Genomic DNA, 21,221 nt, shown 5'->3' with positions numbered 1-21,221 from the left:
ATTGTGAAACTATGTCAGATAAAACAAAACCAACAAAATGATAACCTACATCGTACATCGTCTGTAAGTGCTTTACAAATTACCCCTATGACTGTTTTCTCCAAACATAACTTCTTATTCAAAGTCTGAGTGAAAGATAAGTAACAACTGTGAACTACTTCGCCCAGTTGTCATGAACTTAGATGTCTTAGATGTTTAAAATTCCATATTCCTGAGCACTTTAAGAACATTTCGTTAATGTTAACTTCAAAGTTGAGACAGATGGTTTTATTCTCCTCCTTGGAAATAGTTTTTGAAGCCCCCCCCGCGACCCTTAACAGGATATGGATAATGAATGAATGAATGAACATTCACAATGCATTTATTACCAGTAAAAACTCTATTTGAATTATCTCTAATTACATTTTGACTCTTAAGAATATACCAGAGAGTTGTATATATATACAGTATAGCTACAATAACATTTTCTGAAAAGTGAATTCCATACTTTCTCCAATTAACTTACGGCCTGAACACAAATTCAAGATATCTTCAATGACATTCTGACAGTTCAAACTATAACAAGAGCCAAGTGAGTGACATGTATGCATTCAGGTTAGTGCCAAAATTGAAGAAATTCCTTCCAGGCGTTCTTCAGAAATGACCCTAACTCAAAAATACAGCGTTTTCGGTGGACATTTTATTGCTTACTGCGCAATCGTGAAGTTGCTGCCACCGGTGTTTTCCAGATAAAGACATATAGGCACGTTTCTCTATCATCATCCCCTCTTCACTGTCAATTTAGAAAATAAAATTAAAACAATGGGGCGATCTACCTGTTTTATGGGCCGGTCAGACAAAGAAAAAGAAAAAAAAGACAGTTGTTTCAGCCTAAAAGGCACGTCGGCCCACCGGGAAAGTGGCCGCTCTGCCAGATGGGCAGTCCTGCCCTGGGTCGATCCAATCATCAACAAAGAGATTTTGGTCTACACCAGCTGATATTGCCTCTAACCCAAACAAACACATCGTGAGCCTTGTCAGACTGCGGTGAGTGAACTAAATTTGTGGATGTTTCTACAAGGCTACTCCCATATTAACTTCCTCACTGACAGCTACAGCCCTTCAACATATAATTCTCTTGTTCAGAATCTGTAATAAGATCAAAAACATGCATGTCAAGGTCCTCTAACACACGCTGACAGTTAAGCTCTGCATGAGGAGTATCGTGATCAAATTTGCCAATGTGAGGGTAGTTAAGATGTTTGACAGTTTTCAGATGTTCCCCTTTTGCCCACACTGCTTCGAGTTCAGTTTGCTCTGAACTCTTCTCCTTCCTTAGTCCTGACCTAGACTCCCTCCCCAGCGACCTCCTTTGGGCCAACTTGGACCGAGTTAAAGGAAGGAAAGTCTACCCTCGCCGCCTCCGCACACACCACTCCTTCCCTCTTGCCATCAATCTCCCCATCCCCCCTGCTTCTTCGTTGCTCGGGCTAATTAACTAAAAACCAAGCAGAGATTTTATATAATTCAGCAGCGAGAACTGCCATGTCTTGATCCAGAAACACCCAGAGAGAAACATGGTGACTGGAGCCAGAAACCACCAGGAGAGGAAAAAAAAACAAAAAACGCAAATCTCCTCTCCACCAGCACCAAGCTATCAGAGCATTTGGAGCTGGAAGCTGAAACTATGAAATTCTCCTCACATATTTTATATCGTCCTGGGCTACATTTTAATCAGACACAAAAGTAGTTGCGGGGCCAGGCATGACCAGTATCAAGGCGAGGGGGGAGGAGCGGGAGCGAGGAGGATGTGGAAAAAAACATGCGAGAGGAGAAATGGGGCGACGGAGTGAAGGACAGATGCCCGATTGTGAGGGTTGTGACAGGCAGGTGGCGGGTGAGAAAGGTGTAAGATGAAAGACAGCGAGAGAGAAAAGACTGAGAAGGACTGTAGAATGAGAGAGGAGCCAGCAATCTGTGACCAAACGGTTCTGCAGAGTGCTCGCTTCTCCACTGAAATCTCCATTAAGCTTGAGTCTAGGAAACAATATCTATAAAGAAAGTTTTGACATGGGGAGAACACTGCAGGAAAAACAAAACCTGCCTTCAAAAAAAAAAGAAAAATCACAGCTAGTAGAAGCATATTGTCTTTCTTTCATGTCAATAATGCAGACCATGTACAGTAGCTCCCGAAATCGTAAAAGGACAAACAACAATGCGAACAAGACGCCATTATTACATGTCTTCTTAAAAAAAAGAAACATGAAATCCCTGAAATTGTGCAGCAGATTTCCGCAGGATCTCTTTTTTATTAAGATGCTGAGGTTCAGTGCATACGGAGGCTTAGCAGAGGGGTCACCATACCTGTGTCTCCTCTTTTTTATTCCCTCTCACCCTGCCTCTGTTCTCCAATATATTCAATGCATGTCTGAATTAATGCATTACAGGCAATGCTGGAGATATAAAAAAATTATTAAAAAAAACAACAAAAAAAACGAATCCCTCCCTCCTCCACAGTCTCATCTGTGGCGGGATCCTTACACCGAGCTGACCCTGAGCGCTCTCTGCTGTCTGCACCGTGAGTTATGATATTTGGTGTCACTCGGATTACAATTAATATTTCATTACATGCACAGAAATCCTTTTCTATATTTCTCCCCTGGGTGTGTCACTATTAATCATCGGACCTTGTGAAAACCCCCAAGGCTGTTTAATACTATGTGTGCTACAATCATTTACAAATATTGCTCGCATGTGTAGGAAAATAAATCAAACACCTGAATCTACAGTATATATAGCGGTAATTTCAAATCGTGCACGTTAACAACCACACACCAACGCACACACATTTTCTTTTTCTCCTCAACAATTCCGCACTCTGTGTGAGCCCATGTTCAGTTCTCCTGCTTGTCTCTCGCACCAGTAAATACACGTGAACGCATCGGAATACACACTGCTTTATCAAATAGCAAGCACAGTGTGTGTTTTCTCCCAGGGGGAGCCGAGTCTAGGCAACACATTGACCACGGGCAGCGGCGGGATGCCATAACTGGTGGCCCCCGCCGAGAGCCGAGCTACTCATCATGCATGTATGAAACAAACACGGTGCCCATCATCAGAAGCCAAGTGTCCATTCTGATGTGATTTATCTCCAAAGCTCAACCTCGCTCCTTGCATCCAGGAAAAACAGAGGGGGAGGGAGAGAGAGGGAGGGAGGGAGGGAGAGAGAGAGGGAAGGAGACGGAGAGAGATTAACACACCGCTCACATCACGAGGATGACTGGGGACCTCTCAAAGTGGAGCAACACCAGTAGAGCAATCCAAAGTAGGGCTGACCACTTTACACCCAGATCTCCCCCTGCTGCGTTATTTATTAAGTCATGCAAAAGAGGATAACAACAACAACAAAACCGCAGTGGAGACTCAGCAAACTAATAGTTAATTACATAACTAGAGAAAACAAACTCAAAACCGCCCAAAAAAGCAGAAGTGTTTTGATTCACAATAACTTGCAACTTTTCAATACCAGTGCCAACATGATACCTGATTTTCAGTTCAGTACCAGAACAATACTTATTTTCCATGCCATGTATTGAGAAATATAAACATGTTTTTCTTAACACTCCAAAGTAATCAAATACTAAATATTGCAACAATACTAAAGTAGGGTGACCATATTTTAAAACTCCAAACCAGGAGCCTTAAGTGGACCACAAGTTCATGCACTAACACACGAACGCACCAGAGGCTCATCAGTATAGGGAACAATTATTTCGGCTCTCAGTATATTAATACACTTAAAACACTAACCGTTGAGTTTTGTAATAAGATGATTGATTTAAAAACATACAGACAAATCAGTGTTCAGACTTGTGGTGCATTGTTTGTTTTTATATTGGGTAAGGTAATACTGAGTGGGACAAAACATGATAAACGCCTATGTAAGTGCTTGAAACAAGAATTACATAGTAAATACTATTGTCATCTTAATTGTGACGAAAACCAGGATATTTTAGTGTTTTACAGATATTTGTCGGGATTTGAGAAAGCCGATATGAACCTGGGACAAACAAACAAACTTGGACGTCTGGTCATCGTAGACTTAAGGGTCCCCAGCCATGCTAGTGGCACTGAGAAGATCCACTGACAGTGATGCTTTGAGCTAAATGCTAACATTAGCATGTTACCATGATGATATTTAGCAGATATAATGTTTTCCATGTTCAACATCTTTGTTTTGCATGATACTAAAATTTGCTGGTTAGCACTAAACACAAACTACCACTGAGGCTGATGGGAATACCTTTAGTTTTGCTGGTATTTGGTCATAAATCAAAGTGCTTGAAACAATTATGACCTGATGATGGCTCTAGAGGAAAAGTTAAGGGATCTCCAAAATCATATGGGGTCATCCTCTGGGGATCACGAATGCCTTTACAAGTAATTACAAATGCCCAGCCCTAATGTCTACAGTAAGTAACTTTAAAAGTGTACTCAAACATTTTGGTGTCACTCTGAGTTTCAGTCAACATTTAGAAGGAGAGGGGATGGATGAAGTCTTTGGAGCTTCCTCCTTCCTCCTGCCCGGCTCTGTTCAGGACACGGTGCGGTGATGGATGTGTGCCCTCTTAGCAGACAGCGATACAGGGCCACGACACGGCCAGCTGTAATGTCCCTTTATCGGCTGCAGCTAAGTGTTCATTTTCTCCCCTCTGCCATCATGGCCATATAGTAACTCAATGGTAATTGCGCTGTAATAGATAAGCTCTTTCTCTATCAAACCTTGGTCATGACAACATGAACAATCGGGTATTCATGTACCCTGTATAGGAATACCTTGGTTGTATACGTGTGTTTATGCCTGTGCTTGGGGATAATTTGTTTTTATCATCTCTCCATTCTATACATGCACGACTTGTGCCACTATATTTTTTTCTGTAAACAGAATGAGTAATATTTTGGAGATGATTCCTTTTCAGACATTATCGTCTCCTCGTGCATTCTCTCTTCTTTGCCCCCCACAACTCATCTCAGGGAGCAATTTTCCACAGTCGCTCCATAAGGGTTGGTGAGTCATACACAGTACTATTGTAATAACGCTAGCCCATCCATTGGGGCAGGCCGGGATGCATTAAAATGCTATGCGAGTGTGTGTTCTGCAGTGCGGGCAGAGCTCAGTTCAAGGCAGATCAGGTGTGGTTATCTTGACCTGGACCTCTATATGTGCTTTGCCTGCTCTGTCCTCATCCTCCTTCCCTTCACTCAGGTAGAGAGGAGAGGCAGAGAGAGAGGGAGAGAGCAAACAGAGGATACAAAGGAAACAGAAGTTGAGTCAGTAGGAAGGCCTATGAGGAAAAATTATAGAGAAGCATAATGATACATGACCTAGAACAATGAGAAACATGGAGTTTCACAGACCTCCTGTTTGCTCTCTATAGTCTCAGCCCACCAACAATCTCCAACATCACCGCTTCCTCCTCCACGGCCCAAGCTGGCAGTCTCATAGAGAGCCGTGTTGGAGGCTGGGCGCCCGGTCAGGCCATGAGACGCGAGACCCTCTTGGGGTTGAGGCAGCAGCTGTCCACAGGCCTCCTCCTCCAGACTATCCTGGCAGAGAAACTGCCTGCCGTGGTCTGATGTGGAGCCCGGTGTCCTGCTTCTTTCTCTGTGTGGCCGTGTTTCCACCGAAACTCAAGAGCAAATTTTTCCAAAAAAACAGGTCAGGGATATTTTATGTTATTATGTTTAAGCCTGCTGCACGGTGGTGTAGTGGTTAGCACTGTCGCCTCACAGCAAGAGGGTCCTGGGTTCAATTCCCGGGCTAGACAACCTTCTGTGTGGAGTTTGCATGTTCTCCCCGTGTCAGCGTGGGTTCTCTCCGGGTTCTCCGGCTTCCTCCCACAGTCCAAAGACATGCAGGTTAGGCTAATTGATGACTCTGAAATCGCCCGTAGGTGTGGATGTGAGTGTGAATGGTTGTTTGTCTCTATATGTCTGCCCTGTGACAGACTGGCGACCTGTCCAGGGTGTACCCTGCCTTCGCCCATTGACAGCTGGGATCGGCTCCAGCACCCCTGCGACCCTTAACTGGATAAGCGGTTACGGAAGATGGATGGATGTTTAAGCCTACACTGACTGGGTTTGTTCCTGCTGGTATGAATTAAAGGAACGATTTTTATTCTCACCTTGAATTTACATTTTTTTTTCTTCTCCTTTAATAAATGTAATTTAATGATGTTAAATTATTGAATAAAGTGTTAAATTGAAAAGATGACTTTGTTTAGCACTTTGCCATAGTGACAGTCAGATAATACTGATAATACTTCTGTATATTCACTTCAAGACACCTTGGGCTGCATTATTTTCAAATCCGGCACCTTGGCGCAGGTGTGTGAGGAGGTGTGTATGTGTTTATTTGTGTTTTAAAACGTCATCACGTGAAACATTTAGAAAATAACATTTAATTCTCCTGATTCACAGTATGTTCTTATTATTAACAGCCCCTCTCTTAGTTCACTCTCTAGCTCGCTCCACCACCACTGTGCTCTCTCTCCCTCCCTCTCTCGCTCACTTTACAGGAGTCGTAAGTTTGAATGCTGTGCTAACAAACATAAACTGACAATGTGGCTACATATTATAGCTTTGAGATTCTGAATTCAAGACATTTACTTGAAAATGAACGCTGTTGCATTATTGCTTTTTTTCTCTTGTCTTTTTGGTATTTTTTCGCCTGTATTTGACAGAGGACAGAGTAGAAATGAGGTGGTGAAGGTGGAGGAAGGAATGCAACGAAAGGTGGGAATTGAATCTGGGATAATGCGGTGATATGACATGCACTGTAACCCAGTGGCGGGTCGTCAGGGCCAGCAAGGCCTTCTCTGCTGGCCTAAACATCATCAGAATATAAATTATATATTTTTTCCACAAATATGTATTAAATTATTCCCCATAGGCTATTCTCTTCATTTTATAGCTTTCCTCTTGGTTGCGCTGCTTCCAGCCTCAGGTCGAGATCGGAGGGCTGGCCTTTATGTTAGAGCTTTTATCCAATCATATTGCAGCCATCATGTGTTGCTAGGGTCCAAGAAATCTGCCCTTAGGCCTTCAGAATCAACAGCGCGGGCGCCTGTAGCTTAAAGTGAACGGAAGCGAAACTGTGGTGTTAACCAATCAGATTTCGAGTTGGCGACACCGGGGCCAGCTAGCAGGCGTACAATAACGTCAGCGCGTGCACGCCTTTTGATTAGATACGCACTAGTGAGAGGCGGAGCTACGCAGAGCTAGCAAAGTGAACCCGAACGAGCTAATTCGTGTAGATCTACAAGCTGGTTTTTTTCAACCCACGATGGCTGATGGAGGAGAAGAGATCGATTTGGTCGCAGATATACTTACATTTTCAAGACGGACTTTTCAAGAAAAGTTAGACATCGTGAGAAGAGGTCGGCCAACCCCGATGTTAGCGAGGATGCTAGCGAGGATGCTAGGGAGGATGCTAGGATGGATTTTGTGTTCAAATAAGCAGGTGTTTTGGGGAATACTCAGTTGTTTTGGTGAGTACAAAGCATTTAATTGATGTTTTTATTAAATAAATATAAACGAAATAAAATGACAAATATATAAAAAATAAATGCTTGATGCTTCCAGAGATGATGTGTGTGGCGCACTGGCTCAGCTGTGCCTGCAGTGAAAGGACTCAAGGAGACTTGTTGAATTGTTTTGGCTTAACCTATATCAAAGTGGACATTCAAGGCTAGGAATACACTAGTACTTCACCACTGTCGCAAATATATTCTCAAGAACAAATGCAAATTATTTGTTTGTTTTCTTTTATTTTCAGTGAATAGTTTGTGTCTTTATCGTCACGTTTCTTAAATGAAACAATGCGCTGTTTAGTGAACAAACTTGTTAAAGCTCACATACTATTGGTGGACTTAATAAAACTTCTTGGACTATTCCCTTAAAAGCGCCTTTTATTTTAACGTTTTGATAGTATCCAAGTGATCTTAAAGCTGGTAGTTTAACACTCTTAATTGTAAATGCGGATTTATTGATTTTAAATGCTTCGGAAATATTAATATAACTCTGTTGTACTTGACTATGTTAAGGTTATGCAACGCCCAGTTATAATGCGTTTCTGTCTAAATGTATAGTTTCTAGAACCATGGTGTCATAATGATGGCATTAAGAGGTGGATTAATTCAGGTAGGACATCACTGAAGGCCTAGGTGTAAAATGCACGGCCAGCTACTGCTGTAACCCCACTAATAACGAGGGGCTCCTGTATTTCTACTTTTACTAAAGTCAAGGATCTAGTCTAGAGTTGGATTGTTTTGACATATTAAGGAGGGGTTTAAAGGGTTTAAAAAATTCACATTAACAATCACCCAGATTTTTTTAGAAGTGAGACATAAGGATCAGCCTTCCTTCTTGATCGAATAAAACCAGTGCTACACATTGGTTTTAAATTCATGAGCTGAAGCAGGACTTATATGCCTTCTGAATTATACAAACTGTATTCCTCATCCCTTTATGACAGCCTTGACATTACGCAACACGTTTTTTTGCTTTGATGCAAGTTTAATTGGGTACTTGTTTGGCTGGACAACCAAACCCTGCAAAAATACTGACATCCCCATAAACTGTACAAAAAAAATAGAAATTGAGATATTCTGATTAGGTTATGTACACCTGGAATGGTATTTAGAGTAACTAAACAACTATGAACTATGCAAACACAATCTGTGCAGCCATTAAAACATTCCCATTTTCAGCATGAATGCAGTTAATTTTTCATCCCGTCAGTTACATGTGACAAGTTTTATATATGCAGGCACCATGATTAAATACTTTATATTTTTTGTTATTCCCAAATTTGTTCCACTTATTTCAAAATGACATACACCACACATACAGAGACTTAATTCAGCCAGTAAGGATAGTAAATCATTGAACAAAAAACAGATGGAAATAGGTTTTGTTGTATCTGATCATTGCCATAATGCCATAAACTGTTAATATATGAAAGACATTTTATATTAACTTTAGCTTTCTATAACGCCACAAGAGCCCAGACGAGACAGGAGGAGGCGTTTTATTCAAGTTGTCTGCTTCTGCTTCTCTGATTTCCATATTTTTCTTTCCAACATAAAAGCGTCAACCAATTGCCAACGTTATTTGCAGTTATGTGAAAGCCCACCATCTGGCATTCACAACCAAGTCAACCAAAGCAAGACTCTTATGACAGCTGGAGGCTAGTTTGTAAAATTAAACAGAAAAATTAACAAGATTTTTCTCAAAATCCTGTCTTCTCTCATTACGAGTACCTTTTCCTATTTAAAAAAAAACCCATTTATTTAGAAAGAAGTATAAAAACAGCTAAGCCATAGAATAAAAGGAGAGCAAATACCTCACAACATAAGTAGCCTAAAGCACTGTAAAAAAAAGCCAGGTGATGTAAAAACAAAGCGGCAAACTGCAAGAATATTAACATAAATCATTCTGCTGTTTGACTGAGCATAACAGGAGATATTACCACCAGTCTGAAAGGAGGGAGCCAACAGATCATTTAACTGTGGTGAGTTTAACTGTGTTTGTACACAGGGCCTCCTGTTCCACCTTCTGCTCATGACTGGCTGATTTAGAGGACAACTAACATCACTCCATCAACATTTATTGGTCTTAGAATGCAGATATTAATTAAGTGACCTGGATCGATGGTCAAAAGCCTTGTTTTTTTGCTGGTATCTTCGTCCACGCTAGCGTGGCTCTAAGCATGGCATTGCCAGTCTGTTGCACTGAAATTTTGAACAGATGTTGATGTCCCCCGGTGGTTGAGTCATCATGGCTTTGGTTATCCCCTCACTTTCCCTGTGGCACTGTAACCCCAGTCGGACCAGAGCAGAGCGGGTATAGGTGATTGCCAGCCAATTAAACAGTTGGGGGGCCCATAGTACGATTTTAATATTCATTTTTCTAAATATTACAAAACTAAAATTACAGCATTCACGGCTGTATGCCTCCGCCAACCAGTCAAGATGGAGTTTCATGTCGTGTTTTTCCAGATCTGTCCAAAATGTCACCAATTTCATTTTATCTTTATTTTATATATATATATCACATTCACTTCAACTTTAGAACATAATCTGCGTGAGTGTATGAATCCAATGATTGTAGAAGTAAATCCACCACAGTCTGATAGATTGGTCAGTATTATCTGAGATGATACAACCTAAATTGTGGGAATAATTCTCCTGATGGTGGTGCTACAAAAAACAGCTAAATTTGAAAATAAAATAAAGTATTTATTTAATTGAGGAAGGAACAGTTTCACATTGAACTCAAGACATACAAAAAAAACAAAAAAGAAATGTTTCTGCATCATGACTAAATTGTTACACAGAAACTGTACATATTTGTTTTTATCATTTTATAGCCAAAATGATCTCACATGAACAGGAAAAGCTCCAATGTGTATATCACAATTTATCAGACCTGGTTTGCTTTCATAATCAAAGATGATATTATTGGCACTTTTTTTGTTAATGGCAACTTTTCATTATCAAAAAGTTAGGAAATAAGATGTTTAGTTATATCTGTAACACTGAAAAAAGTTTTAAAATCAATCAAACTAACGTATTTTTTGTTCACACTTTTGTTCACACCAAGTGAACATGATTATACTGCTTTAATGAAACAGTGTCATTGCACTGACTGTAGATTTGTGTTTTTGGCTTCTTTCATCGCCATTGCTCTAAAAGGTGCAACATGATTACTCAGAAAACTGCTTTAATAGTAAACAGGATAACCTGTAATGTGAGAGAAACATCTCAAATGTAGCGCAGACAGAGTAATGGACGGGTCAGAAGGAACATTTTGTGACACAATTTTGGGTCTTGATTTTAAGAAGTTCAAGGAGCCAACCCTTAGATTTGTTCCAGAGCCAGTTGCATGTGTGACAGTGAAAACACCACAGCACCTCGGCCCAGCTGCTTCCTGTCTGCCCGAAGAAGTGTGATCTGCCTCTGCATTTAAACCTGAGACACATCTGCTGTTCTCCACATGGGCGAGAAAGGAGCTTTTTGGTAACGCTGAAATGGGAACACATTTATTTTCCAAGTGTCTGGAAAAGAAAAGTCCACTCCCTTATTATGCTCTCATTTGTGTTCTTCTCCCATTTATGTGAATTTATCTTTGAACGTTTCTAGAAACACTTTGAGATATATTAGACATGGACTTTAGACCAACACACAAACTTGATCCTGTCCTCCTGATTTACTCTCTTCTTGTTTTTCTTGCAGCAACAACCAAAGTAACACAAAAACAGGACTTATGCAGTTAAATGTAGAAGTATTATTATTATTATAAAAAACCTACTGTACTTTATTTTCTGTCAGAGGGACAAACAGTAGTGGAATGTAAGTACAAATTTGAGGTACTGTAACTAGCACTTTTATTATCTTAAAGCACACCCATGGGCAGTGGCAGATTTATTAACGTCTCTGTACCCAAACAACAGGTTATTAACAGGGCATCTTTTGAGTGTTAAAACCCAGGAATTAGTCAGCACTTTTGCACTTATGGTTCTCTCCTCTCAAAGTCAGTGGGATTTTTTGAATAAGGTTTTTGGTTAGATGCCTGAAATAAAGTCTTTGGTTAACATAAGAGATTTTAACACTTTGCTCTACAGTACTAAATACGTCAGTAAATATCCAATTCGTGAATTGAAAAGCTTTTACGTGTCTTTAAAGTGGCCGTTGCTAACAAGTGGCTAAATGAGATTAGTTAACGTCATCACAACAAAAAAAGATTTCTGGCGGTAAAGTGAAGTCATGTGACTGTGGTGAAGTTTGTTTATAGCCTAACGTTAGCTTTTTTCATCTGTTGATTGCATTCATGCTTCAAAAATTATTAAAGTGGAGTTCATATATGAAGATTATCTTGTTGAACAGAACATATAAGTTTCATAAACATTTGTTTGCCACAGAGCTTTTTTTCTGCATTAATCCAAAATGAAATGGACAAATCCCATTGGCTTTTTGTCGAGGGAACCAGCGTTAAAAGTTAGATAAAATCTTCTTAAAAGCCAATAGCCTTTCCCTTCTTATCAATATAAATGATTTGCCTTTTCAGTCTTCTTCACTAGACTTCCTCATTCATACACTCACCTGCTCCCACTTCCCTCATCAGTCACTCACTACTTATAACAGCCCACTTCCTTTGTTCCTTTGTCGCTTCATCATCTTTGCTGTATGGAGTTTTCATTACCTGTTACCTGCCTGCCTCTTGGACACTCAGCCTGTGAGCCATTTTCTATAAATCACCACATTCATCCTGCTGCCTCATCTGTTTCATCTGCGTTTGGGTCCTTCCCTGCTGCCGGCCCACCCCACCATGACGGTACCACTCAGAGAGGTTATTCTTCTGCATTACGAACACCTTTTCTTTTGATAATTTATGTACAATCTGATTATAATACTTATATACTTTTACTTAAGTAGTACTTTTAATGCAAGAGTTGAGCTTGTAATGGAGTATTTTCACAGTGCAACAATGCTACTTTTATTTTAAGGTGCACTTTCGCTAGAGGTGAGGATTCTTCCTGAAATAACTACAGATTCTCAACAAAAAAAAAGCAATGAAATGCATTTAGTAGCTTAATCTCTGACCCAGGAACTCCTTTAACATCCTTATATCCAACATGAACTGCTGACTCCAACAGGAAGAGACCCAAACATCAGCAACAGGCCTTTTCAGCAGAGAGCAGCAGCAGCAGCAGCAGCAACTGTCAGAGGACCTGAATATGTTCTGGGTTTCTCTTCCTTTGCCTTAAAAATAATACCATCACCTTATCAATAATTTCAGACATAATGCTCCCTGTCTTGGAAGCTCAAGTGCAGTGGAGCTGTCAGTCAAACACAAGGCTGCACACGTTGTTTGTAATTGAATTCTGGCAGCGTAGTACTTGTTTTTTTGCCTGCTGTTTGCCTTCATTATTATTACCGGATCCTGAATAAATTGCAGAATATAAATTGGATTATGATGCAGATATTATATATATCAATCTTTGTGTTTTAATTAAATCACAAAAAAATGCAATTTTATTCGTAGATTACAGTCGTACCTGAGCCCCTCAACCTGAAGTGATGCCAGGTGCTTGTACAAAGCAGAACCTACAGGATCATAATGATGTTTTATTTTACATTAGTCCAAAATATATGACATCTTAACACATTTAAATTAAATCCCACTCTCCTTAAGGCTAATACCACGCCTGGGGTGGAACTTTTCACTGCACCAAGCAAGTGATAAATCATTTCTAAAAGTAATGGGTTGTCAAAAATGGGGCACCGGGCTGTTGAAAGGGGAGAAAAACAAATTAAATAAAAATGGATTGTTGCTTAACCTTAAGCAAACCATGTTAGAATCCATTAAAACACTGGATGAATCTTTGCCATTTTTTTTGGGTTAAAGAACGCTTTGATCTCTGGGAACAATTTCAGAGGCAATAGATATAGCAATAATGTGATTGCTTGTGTCATCATGTTTCAACAGATTACATATCTAATCGGTTTGAGAATAGAGAATATAATTTACGCAGATTAAAGAACAGTGGAGCCTCCTGCTTGTTGAAACTGGGCCGTTTGACAGTTTAGATGATGATGGACGGACAGATGGATGAACAAAAAGACATAGAGGGTGTGTTTGTTTGTGTGTGTGTGTGTGTGTGTGTGGGGGGGGGGGGGGGGGCAACAACCACCTGGTTTAATCTGTGGTCTCCTACAATGGCGTGAATATGAATACATAATGTGGGCAAGAACATGAGGCGTGGAAACACACTCGGCTGTATTTTTCATACAGATTTCAACGGGACGGAGGCTGAAATGCAAAGCTATGCAGAATATATGCGACTCGATTGCAAAGGAAGTAGGATATACAGTATAATGATATTAAAGTGACTCAGTCGCTGTAATATCCCCGGGGTATATAGCTAGTTGTTTTATGCTGGGAGATAAGAGGATTTTGTCAGGTTGAGATGCCGGCTAATGCTATTGTTCCTACTGGGAGCATAAAACAGCAAAGGAGCTTTTCACACATCTTTGCTTCTTTTGTAGTGCTGTTACTGTAGATATCGTTTCAAAGCAAAAGGTGGAAAAAAACATTTTGAATATTGTACCATTGGACATAATATGCAGGATTACATTTTTTTCTTTAATAAGAAATACGAGAACCCACTCCTAGTATGTTAAAACAAATACATTTTTCAAAAACACATTTCAAAAAATAATCTATGAAAGAAGTTTGCCATTTTTAATGCAGTTGGAAAATATAAATGATTCTCGTCCTCTCTCACTCTCTCTCTTCCCGTCTCCTTTTCTTCTTCTTGCAAATGCTCAGTTATGCACTTCCACATGTACTTAAACTGGCCTCTACGTTAAGAGTGGGTTTTGTTCGAAGAGATTATGAAATTAAGTTAGAGTGAAGCTTAATGTTACCATTTCTTCCTTCCCCTCGGCTGACTTCTGCTTCTCTGATTCCTCTCCTCTCTGTTTACCGAATGCTGCCTTCACTTCTTCACTGCCTCCTTAACCTCTTCACTCATTAATCCCTCAAGCTAATAGCGCTCCCAAGGATGAAACTTGTCATTTTATGTCAGCCGAATCGCTGCGTCATCTACACCGCATATAAAACAAACAAGACTATTATGCCCATCCGACTCCTCGAACAAAAAAAGAGAAGAAAAACGATCCGACACAATTTCAAATGGCACATTACTGAAAAGCATGGCTGATATAATCTAATACCAAGTCAATCCTAATACTTGAACCAGAGTTGCACTCTCATGCGGTGGAGGCACAGCAGTCCCACTTTGCAGCAGAAATGATTTGCATTCAATCTTCAGGAGAAGCGTAGGTGTTATTACCTGTCACAATACCACCCAGCCCCAATATACCAGCAGCAAACAGGGTGTTTTTATGCCAGAATATGCCGACTACTGTGGGCCACAAAGAAAGGTTCTCCATCCGTCCGCCCCCTCAGCTCTGAAGTCCCAACACTACAACCAAGTGATGTTCATCTGCTAATCAGACTTGTTTCACGCTTTCAGGGATGCTTTTTGAAATCTTGTACAAAAAAAAAAAAAAACAGATAAGAAAAAAGGAAAGGAACAGGAGGGGGGGAGGAAAGTGGAGGAGTCAGAGGTGAGGAAGAAGAAAAAGAGGAGGATCATGGTGAAAGGTCATGTTTTTATTCTCTTTCATTTCTTGCTGAGGCCGGAGACACACTGAGTACAGATGGTGTGTTTCTGCTGGGTCAGACAGCCTTCTCTTGTATTCTGTTGTATTGTATTCTGTTATGTGCATATTTCTATCAAAATGACTACATTATACTGCTGTCAGTGTAAAGCAATCAGGGAGAAAAAAAACGCTCTACTATAATGGGCACATACACGCACACTCGCACTCATTTTCACCACACATCATCATCATCAGCATCATCAGCAGCATCAGCATCAGAGCCATACGAACTGTACAAACTCTTTGCCATAGCGATGCCGAGATAATAAAACAAGCCACGGGCGTGTTTAACTTCTGAAGGGAAAAAAATCTAGAGAGGAAGTTGCTGGGAGCGCAAACAGATCCACAGATAAGAGAGGCTGCTGCACCGGGAGCAGGGAGGGAAACGCTCAGGCAGCAGGAATCTGCGCGTCTGGAGAGTCCTGGCTAAAGTCCCACTCATGCCCAAAAAAAAAAAGACACGCACCCATTGCGGGTTGTTTGGAGGATTAACAGCTCTCGTGAGGATTTAACAACTTTAAATCAAGTTCCAGCCAACAAAGATTGTGTGGAGATCCCGCAGTTTAAACACTGCACTATCAGAAACAAACTGTAAAACATCCAGGTGTCTTGATTCCGATAAAAAAAAAAAAAAATCTTTGAGTTACCATTTTAAAAACGTTATTGCATGTACTCTTTTTTTTTTTTTTTTTTTTTTCTTCAGCGGAGAGATTTCTAAGAAACTGACCCTCTCACAGGAGAAGGCAGGTGTGTCTCTCTCTCCAAACGCAGAACCCCACCTCTCAGTGGTTTGGATATTAAATCCAAAAATAGAGTATTATTGTTATTTTTGTTATTTATCCCCCCCCCTCCCCTCCCCTCTCAGGATGCTAATAAACTCACCTTCCGTAGGATCCACTGGCACAGGAGAACTGTGGTCCAACCGAGAACCTGCATGTCACCTTCCTTATAGCGGACCACCCCCGAAAACACTACACGTCTCCCCGGCTGAACATATAAAAGAAGCACCGCGGAATCCAAGCAATCCCAACCGGAAAAAAAGTATCAGGAGAGCAGAAGAAGAAAAAAAAAAAAAGAAAGGTGCAAAGTTGTGCGTTTGTTCGGTCAGTGTCACGGCGGTGTCTGCGGGCAAACTTTGAGCGGTGTCTTCAGTTAGTCTGGTCCGCCTCATGTGGCACATCCACGGCGTCTGTCTGCGCTCATGATGGACGTTTGGAGGAAGTTTACGCGGAGACCCAAGTCAGTTTGGAGGGAGGACGCAAAGAGCGGATTTCATTGAAGATCGCCAGCGCTTCTTGTGTTTTTTTTTTTGGGATACTCACTGTTTGGTTTGGAGCGATGATATCTATCTCTCTCTCCCCTCCCTCTCTCTCTCTCTCTCTCTCTCTCCCTCCCTCCCTCTCCCTCTGTCCAGGCGCGCGTCACGGCTCACAGCAGCTCTGGTTTACTCTCAAACACACTGACCACAGCTGCATGTAGGATGTCTGTCACTGTCACTGTTTGGATAATGACTCTATTATTCTCGTCACGGCAATTGATCAGAGAGAGAGCATTCTCAAGAATTGTGTTTTAGACTCATTAAAGTTGGTGCAGTGCAACTAAATAAAGTAAGAGGTTGGCTCACAATAGGAGTGATAGATGCTAACTTTCTCAGAAGTATCATTTCATTCATTGTTCCACACTAAAGCTAGAACGGTCTGTATAATAAATATGTTGCTCGATCGACAGTTCATTTGATAATTGTTCATTTTTAAGTAATTCTTCAGTAATTATTCACTGCTTTTCTTTGTCATGTATGATTGTAAATTGAAAGTATTTGGGTTTTCAAGGATGATTTGAAAAACAAGCAATTTGAAGCTTTCCCCATTGGGTTCTAGGGAATATTCACTATTTTATGATATTTCTTGGACTGTTAATTGAGAAAATAATCGGATTTATCCACAAGCCTTATTTATAACCAGCTCTCATATAAGTCTCCATTATGAACTCTGCTTCAGTCTTAATACTTTATTTTAGTATGCCTCTATTATTCCAATTACTAATGGTAATGTACATCCATTTAACCAGGTTTGTGGCTTTATAACTGACTGTACTCATACACATGAGGAAAAGATAGATAGATAGATAGATAGATAGATAGATAGATAGATAGATAGATAGATAGATAGATAGATAGATAGAGCGATAGATAGATAAATAGAGCACAAACTATGTGTTGAACTGGAATAAGGACAGCATGGATACCTGCTTTAAGATTCAAGTCTTTACACCATCGACAGTAACTCGTGACTTTCTTTGTGGCAGCTTAAACTCCAGCATACGAGCTAATGGGAATACAATTGCTATCTTAGGCAAAGACACAAACCTTAATAATTGCTTGATTTAGGTGACCGCGTGTGATGGAGCCCAGCGGCCAGCCAGACTATAAATTCCCAGAAAAACAATTTTGAAATATTAATGTTGCATGGATATATTGGGGCAGAGCGGCCCCACATCTCTCCCTGATGGCCCGTCCAGCTGCCGTCTGCCTGATTGTGGACCTTTAAAAACTAACCGATCTGGGATGCACAGTGTTTGCTCGCCTGTCTCGCGAGTTTATCTGTGTGGAGATCAGTGTGTCTGTCAGCTGGATTGTTAAGAGTGTCTGTCTGTGTAGCGTTATAGAACGCTGTCAATCAGTCATACCTATCTGACTGAGTGACTGGCGGACGTCTCTTCTGTAAGAACATAATGTCTGTCTCGACTTCCTCCCTGTGTATGATGAAGTGCGTCCCTTCTGGATAACCGTCTGTCTGAATGACTGACTGACTGACCAATAATCTGTTTGTTTATCTACCTGTCTGTCTTATTGGTTTTTCATCTGTTTCTATCTGTCTCTTCCAAATATTTACAGCGTGTATGCAATTTGTATTCAGTACACCAATATATCTTTTTTTTATTTTTTTATTCTTAACTACTTTCACTGTCTCTCTCAATATTATTTGGCCCTGAACCAAAATATATAAATCTGCAGATTAAACACCGGCATTGCAACGCTTCCTTCTTCAGATAGCAGTGACTCTAGCTCACCTGTGGAGTTTCCTCCTGCTTCATTGACGAGGCCAGTTTCTGTGACTGCTGGCCAAAGGGTGCATCATGCTGATGGGCCTGTACTGTGAGACCCTGTCACAGATGGAGAGGAGTGTCAGTGTAAAAAATGAGCTGCTTTGTGGTTATGTGAGAAGCTATATATTGTATATTAGCAATCTGTTATCACTCTTTGAAATGCAGGCTTTTTACAGTGTGTCCGTGGCTCTCACCAGTGCGAGAATGACACAGCACTGCCTCCCTGCGAGGCAAAGAGTCATTGCATGCAGAGGCAAACTTCAGTGCTGAGAACATGGATTTCCACAGGGTGCTGGGGATGGAGTGGAAGGGTGGTGTACAATAAGTCGGCCATCAACTGGATGATCTTAATGCTAAAGAAAAAAATTAGGTGTGGTGGTCAGGCTGTTATTTCTAAATACCTGTATATCAAAAATGTCAAATATGCAACCATCTTGATGAAAGTATTGTTGGGCCAGTGTAATCATTTACATAATCTTGCAAGTAACCAAGTCAGCTAAAGAACAGGAAGCAACTCAATATCACATTTCTACTCTTAAAGTAGGAGAATAAGTATTCAGGCCAGTCTATAACAGAGAATAAACCAATCCTATCTGATAGAAATCACATTTGTACTACTTATTTAAAAAATATATATTTTCTTCGACATAACATGGAAACATATCGATGAACATATCTGCCAAGACGTAAAATGTTCATGATGCACCCATCCGCAGACATTCCCGATCACATATTTCCTTTGTTTTCATACAATATCCGCAACTAAAGCATGATTACATTTTTGTTGTGTTTGAAAATTGGAGCACTTCCTCCTGGTCTGGAAAGATCTTGGTCTTGGTTATAAATTGAAAAAGTAAATTGTGACTTAGAGTATGACATGTTGAGTATCTAAATTAAACCACAGTTTATCCCAATATTAAACATTAAGTGATTAAAAACCAAACCACCTCATGCAGGACTAAAAACCACAGATCTTTTGTCAAAGCCACACCTTGAATGTGGTACAAAACCACAGCAGTTCTTTATACAAGAAACCTCTGCCTCTGAAACATATTCAGGTACAAGTGACCTTTCCCTGAAAATCAATTCTCAAATTCTCTAAACAGATAATTAGTACATAAACATTATTTGACCGTTTCGAAATGAATTTATTACAATTCTCTTGTCAAACATTTCAATGCACACAAATTCTCACTCAGATGACAAAAAACTAATACTGCTTCAAACATGCAATGGGTAATACCAGGTCACATGCAACAAAGAAATTAGGGGGCAGCATTTCACTTCTACTACTGGGTCCATGCAATTTAAATTTACAGTCGTCAGTTATTTAAAAAAAAGCACGGCAAGAATCTGCATAATTCAACTGAACTGGTGAAACTCTGACAGCCAGTCAACGTAACACTGCTATTTTATAATCTTTACTTGTGTTATGTATACTGTGCCACTAACAGGGGGCTGTTTATTCCGTGTATGTTTGGATAGTCGTCCCTGCCAACAGAAGACTACTTTGCCAGCTCCGAGAGACGGACCTTCAGTTATTTCAGAGTTTGAGTTGCTAGACAGCCAAATACTAAACACTATCAAATACCTTCATCGTCATTGACAAGCCCTCGGGGCAGCTCTACTTCTTCATACTCTCATGTTGGGCTGAGGACAGAGTGGACGCTACTGTAACTCACTATCACCCTCTCAAGAGGTATTTCAAGACAGGAGGGGCTAGCTGGTTAGCATGCTCATTTCAGTAAATATCTCTGCAACACAATACATAGATGTCTTGAGACTTTAACCTTTTCACATTCTGTCGATAAAGTTTGCTAATTTGTTGAATGTTTTGAACTAAAATTCGGGCCATATCTTACACATTGCACCTTCTAATGTGTCCTCATTTGTATAGAATAAACACTTCACTGTGGCCATTAAACTCCAGTGGCAAGTTAATATTTTTGTTTCTGCCAATCTTCCAGCTGCTGTAAATCAGTGTGTTACACCCATTGCTTCATCTTCAGTGGACCATGAAACCTTGTCTGTCAAACACAGCAGGTCTCAAAGAATGTGACCATTTCCCATTTCCATCACTGCCCTCCACTCAATCTACTGTCTGTGATTTGTATGGCCACAACACACTCTGTCCCCCTGTTTCCCAAAATGTTTTTTTCCTCACCACAGTCGGAAAGGGGCTGCTGGTGTGAGAGCAATTTCTGATCCACATTGGAAGTGGCAGGTGAATTTCGCCCAGCTGCTCCCCTTCTCTGTTCCACTTAGCAGCAACGCTCCTGCTCCGAGTCACTCGGTCGCAGCATGGTTATAGTAAATGAATGAACATGCTCTGAGCGCAAGCCGAGTGCATCTACTTTCACAAATATCATCCTCACATCATTATTCCTCTTCTGACTCCCCAAATGTCAGGAGAATTTTTTTTTTATCATTTCCAAAACTGCACACTTAAACACTGCTTGTGTTCATCATCTTCATGTTTGCAAGAAATGAGAAGTATTATGTATCATTGAGGACAATAAATTACAGTCAAGACTAAGTGCAGAGGTCTACAAATGTTTAAGTATTAACCAGCCTTAAAGCACTTTCCCATTAATGCCTTTTGATGGATTAAGAGAAAAGCAGATGTAGGTGGAGGTGGCAAAGAAGGATCTTCTCCTCCACACTCACATTGTTGTGAGTGTGGAGGAGGATGAAGAAGTAAGTAGAAACAGGAGAAACAGTAAATTAGGAAAATTTGAAAGGTGATGGGGAGGACGATTTCGAGAGAAGGTGTAGGAGGAAAAAGGAGGAGGAGCAGAACGGGGGACAGAAGGGGGGAGGAAAGAATGGAAGTGGTTCTGGGGA

General features: G+C 40.6%; 1 protein-coding gene across 1 annotated transcript in view; it reads right to left on the bottom strand.

Moving 5' to 3' along the window:
* The window catches only part of LOC129106238 (neurexophilin-2), a 41,715-nt gene extending 25,507 nt beyond the window's left edge, over nucleotides 1–16,208 (bottom strand). Inside the window, exon 1 of the mRNA XM_054617606.1 lies at nucleotides 16,155–16,208. Coding sequence (XP_054473581.1) covers nucleotides 16,155–16,208 — 54 coding nt within the window. The remainder of the gene's footprint in view (nucleotides 1–16,154) is intronic.
* Nucleotides 16,209–21,221: the final 5,013 nt, after the last annotated feature.

The sequence above is a fragment of the Anoplopoma fimbria genome, chromosome 17 (assembly GCF_027596085.1).
Source record: "Anoplopoma fimbria isolate UVic2021 breed Golden Eagle Sablefish chromosome 17, Afim_UVic_2022, whole genome shotgun sequence".
Taxonomy (NCBI): Eukaryota; Metazoa; Chordata; class Actinopteri; order Perciformes; family Anoplopomatidae; genus Anoplopoma; species Anoplopoma fimbria.
The sequence above is the reverse complement of the archived record's forward strand: the minus strand, read 5'-3'. Positions and strand labels throughout refer to the sequence as shown.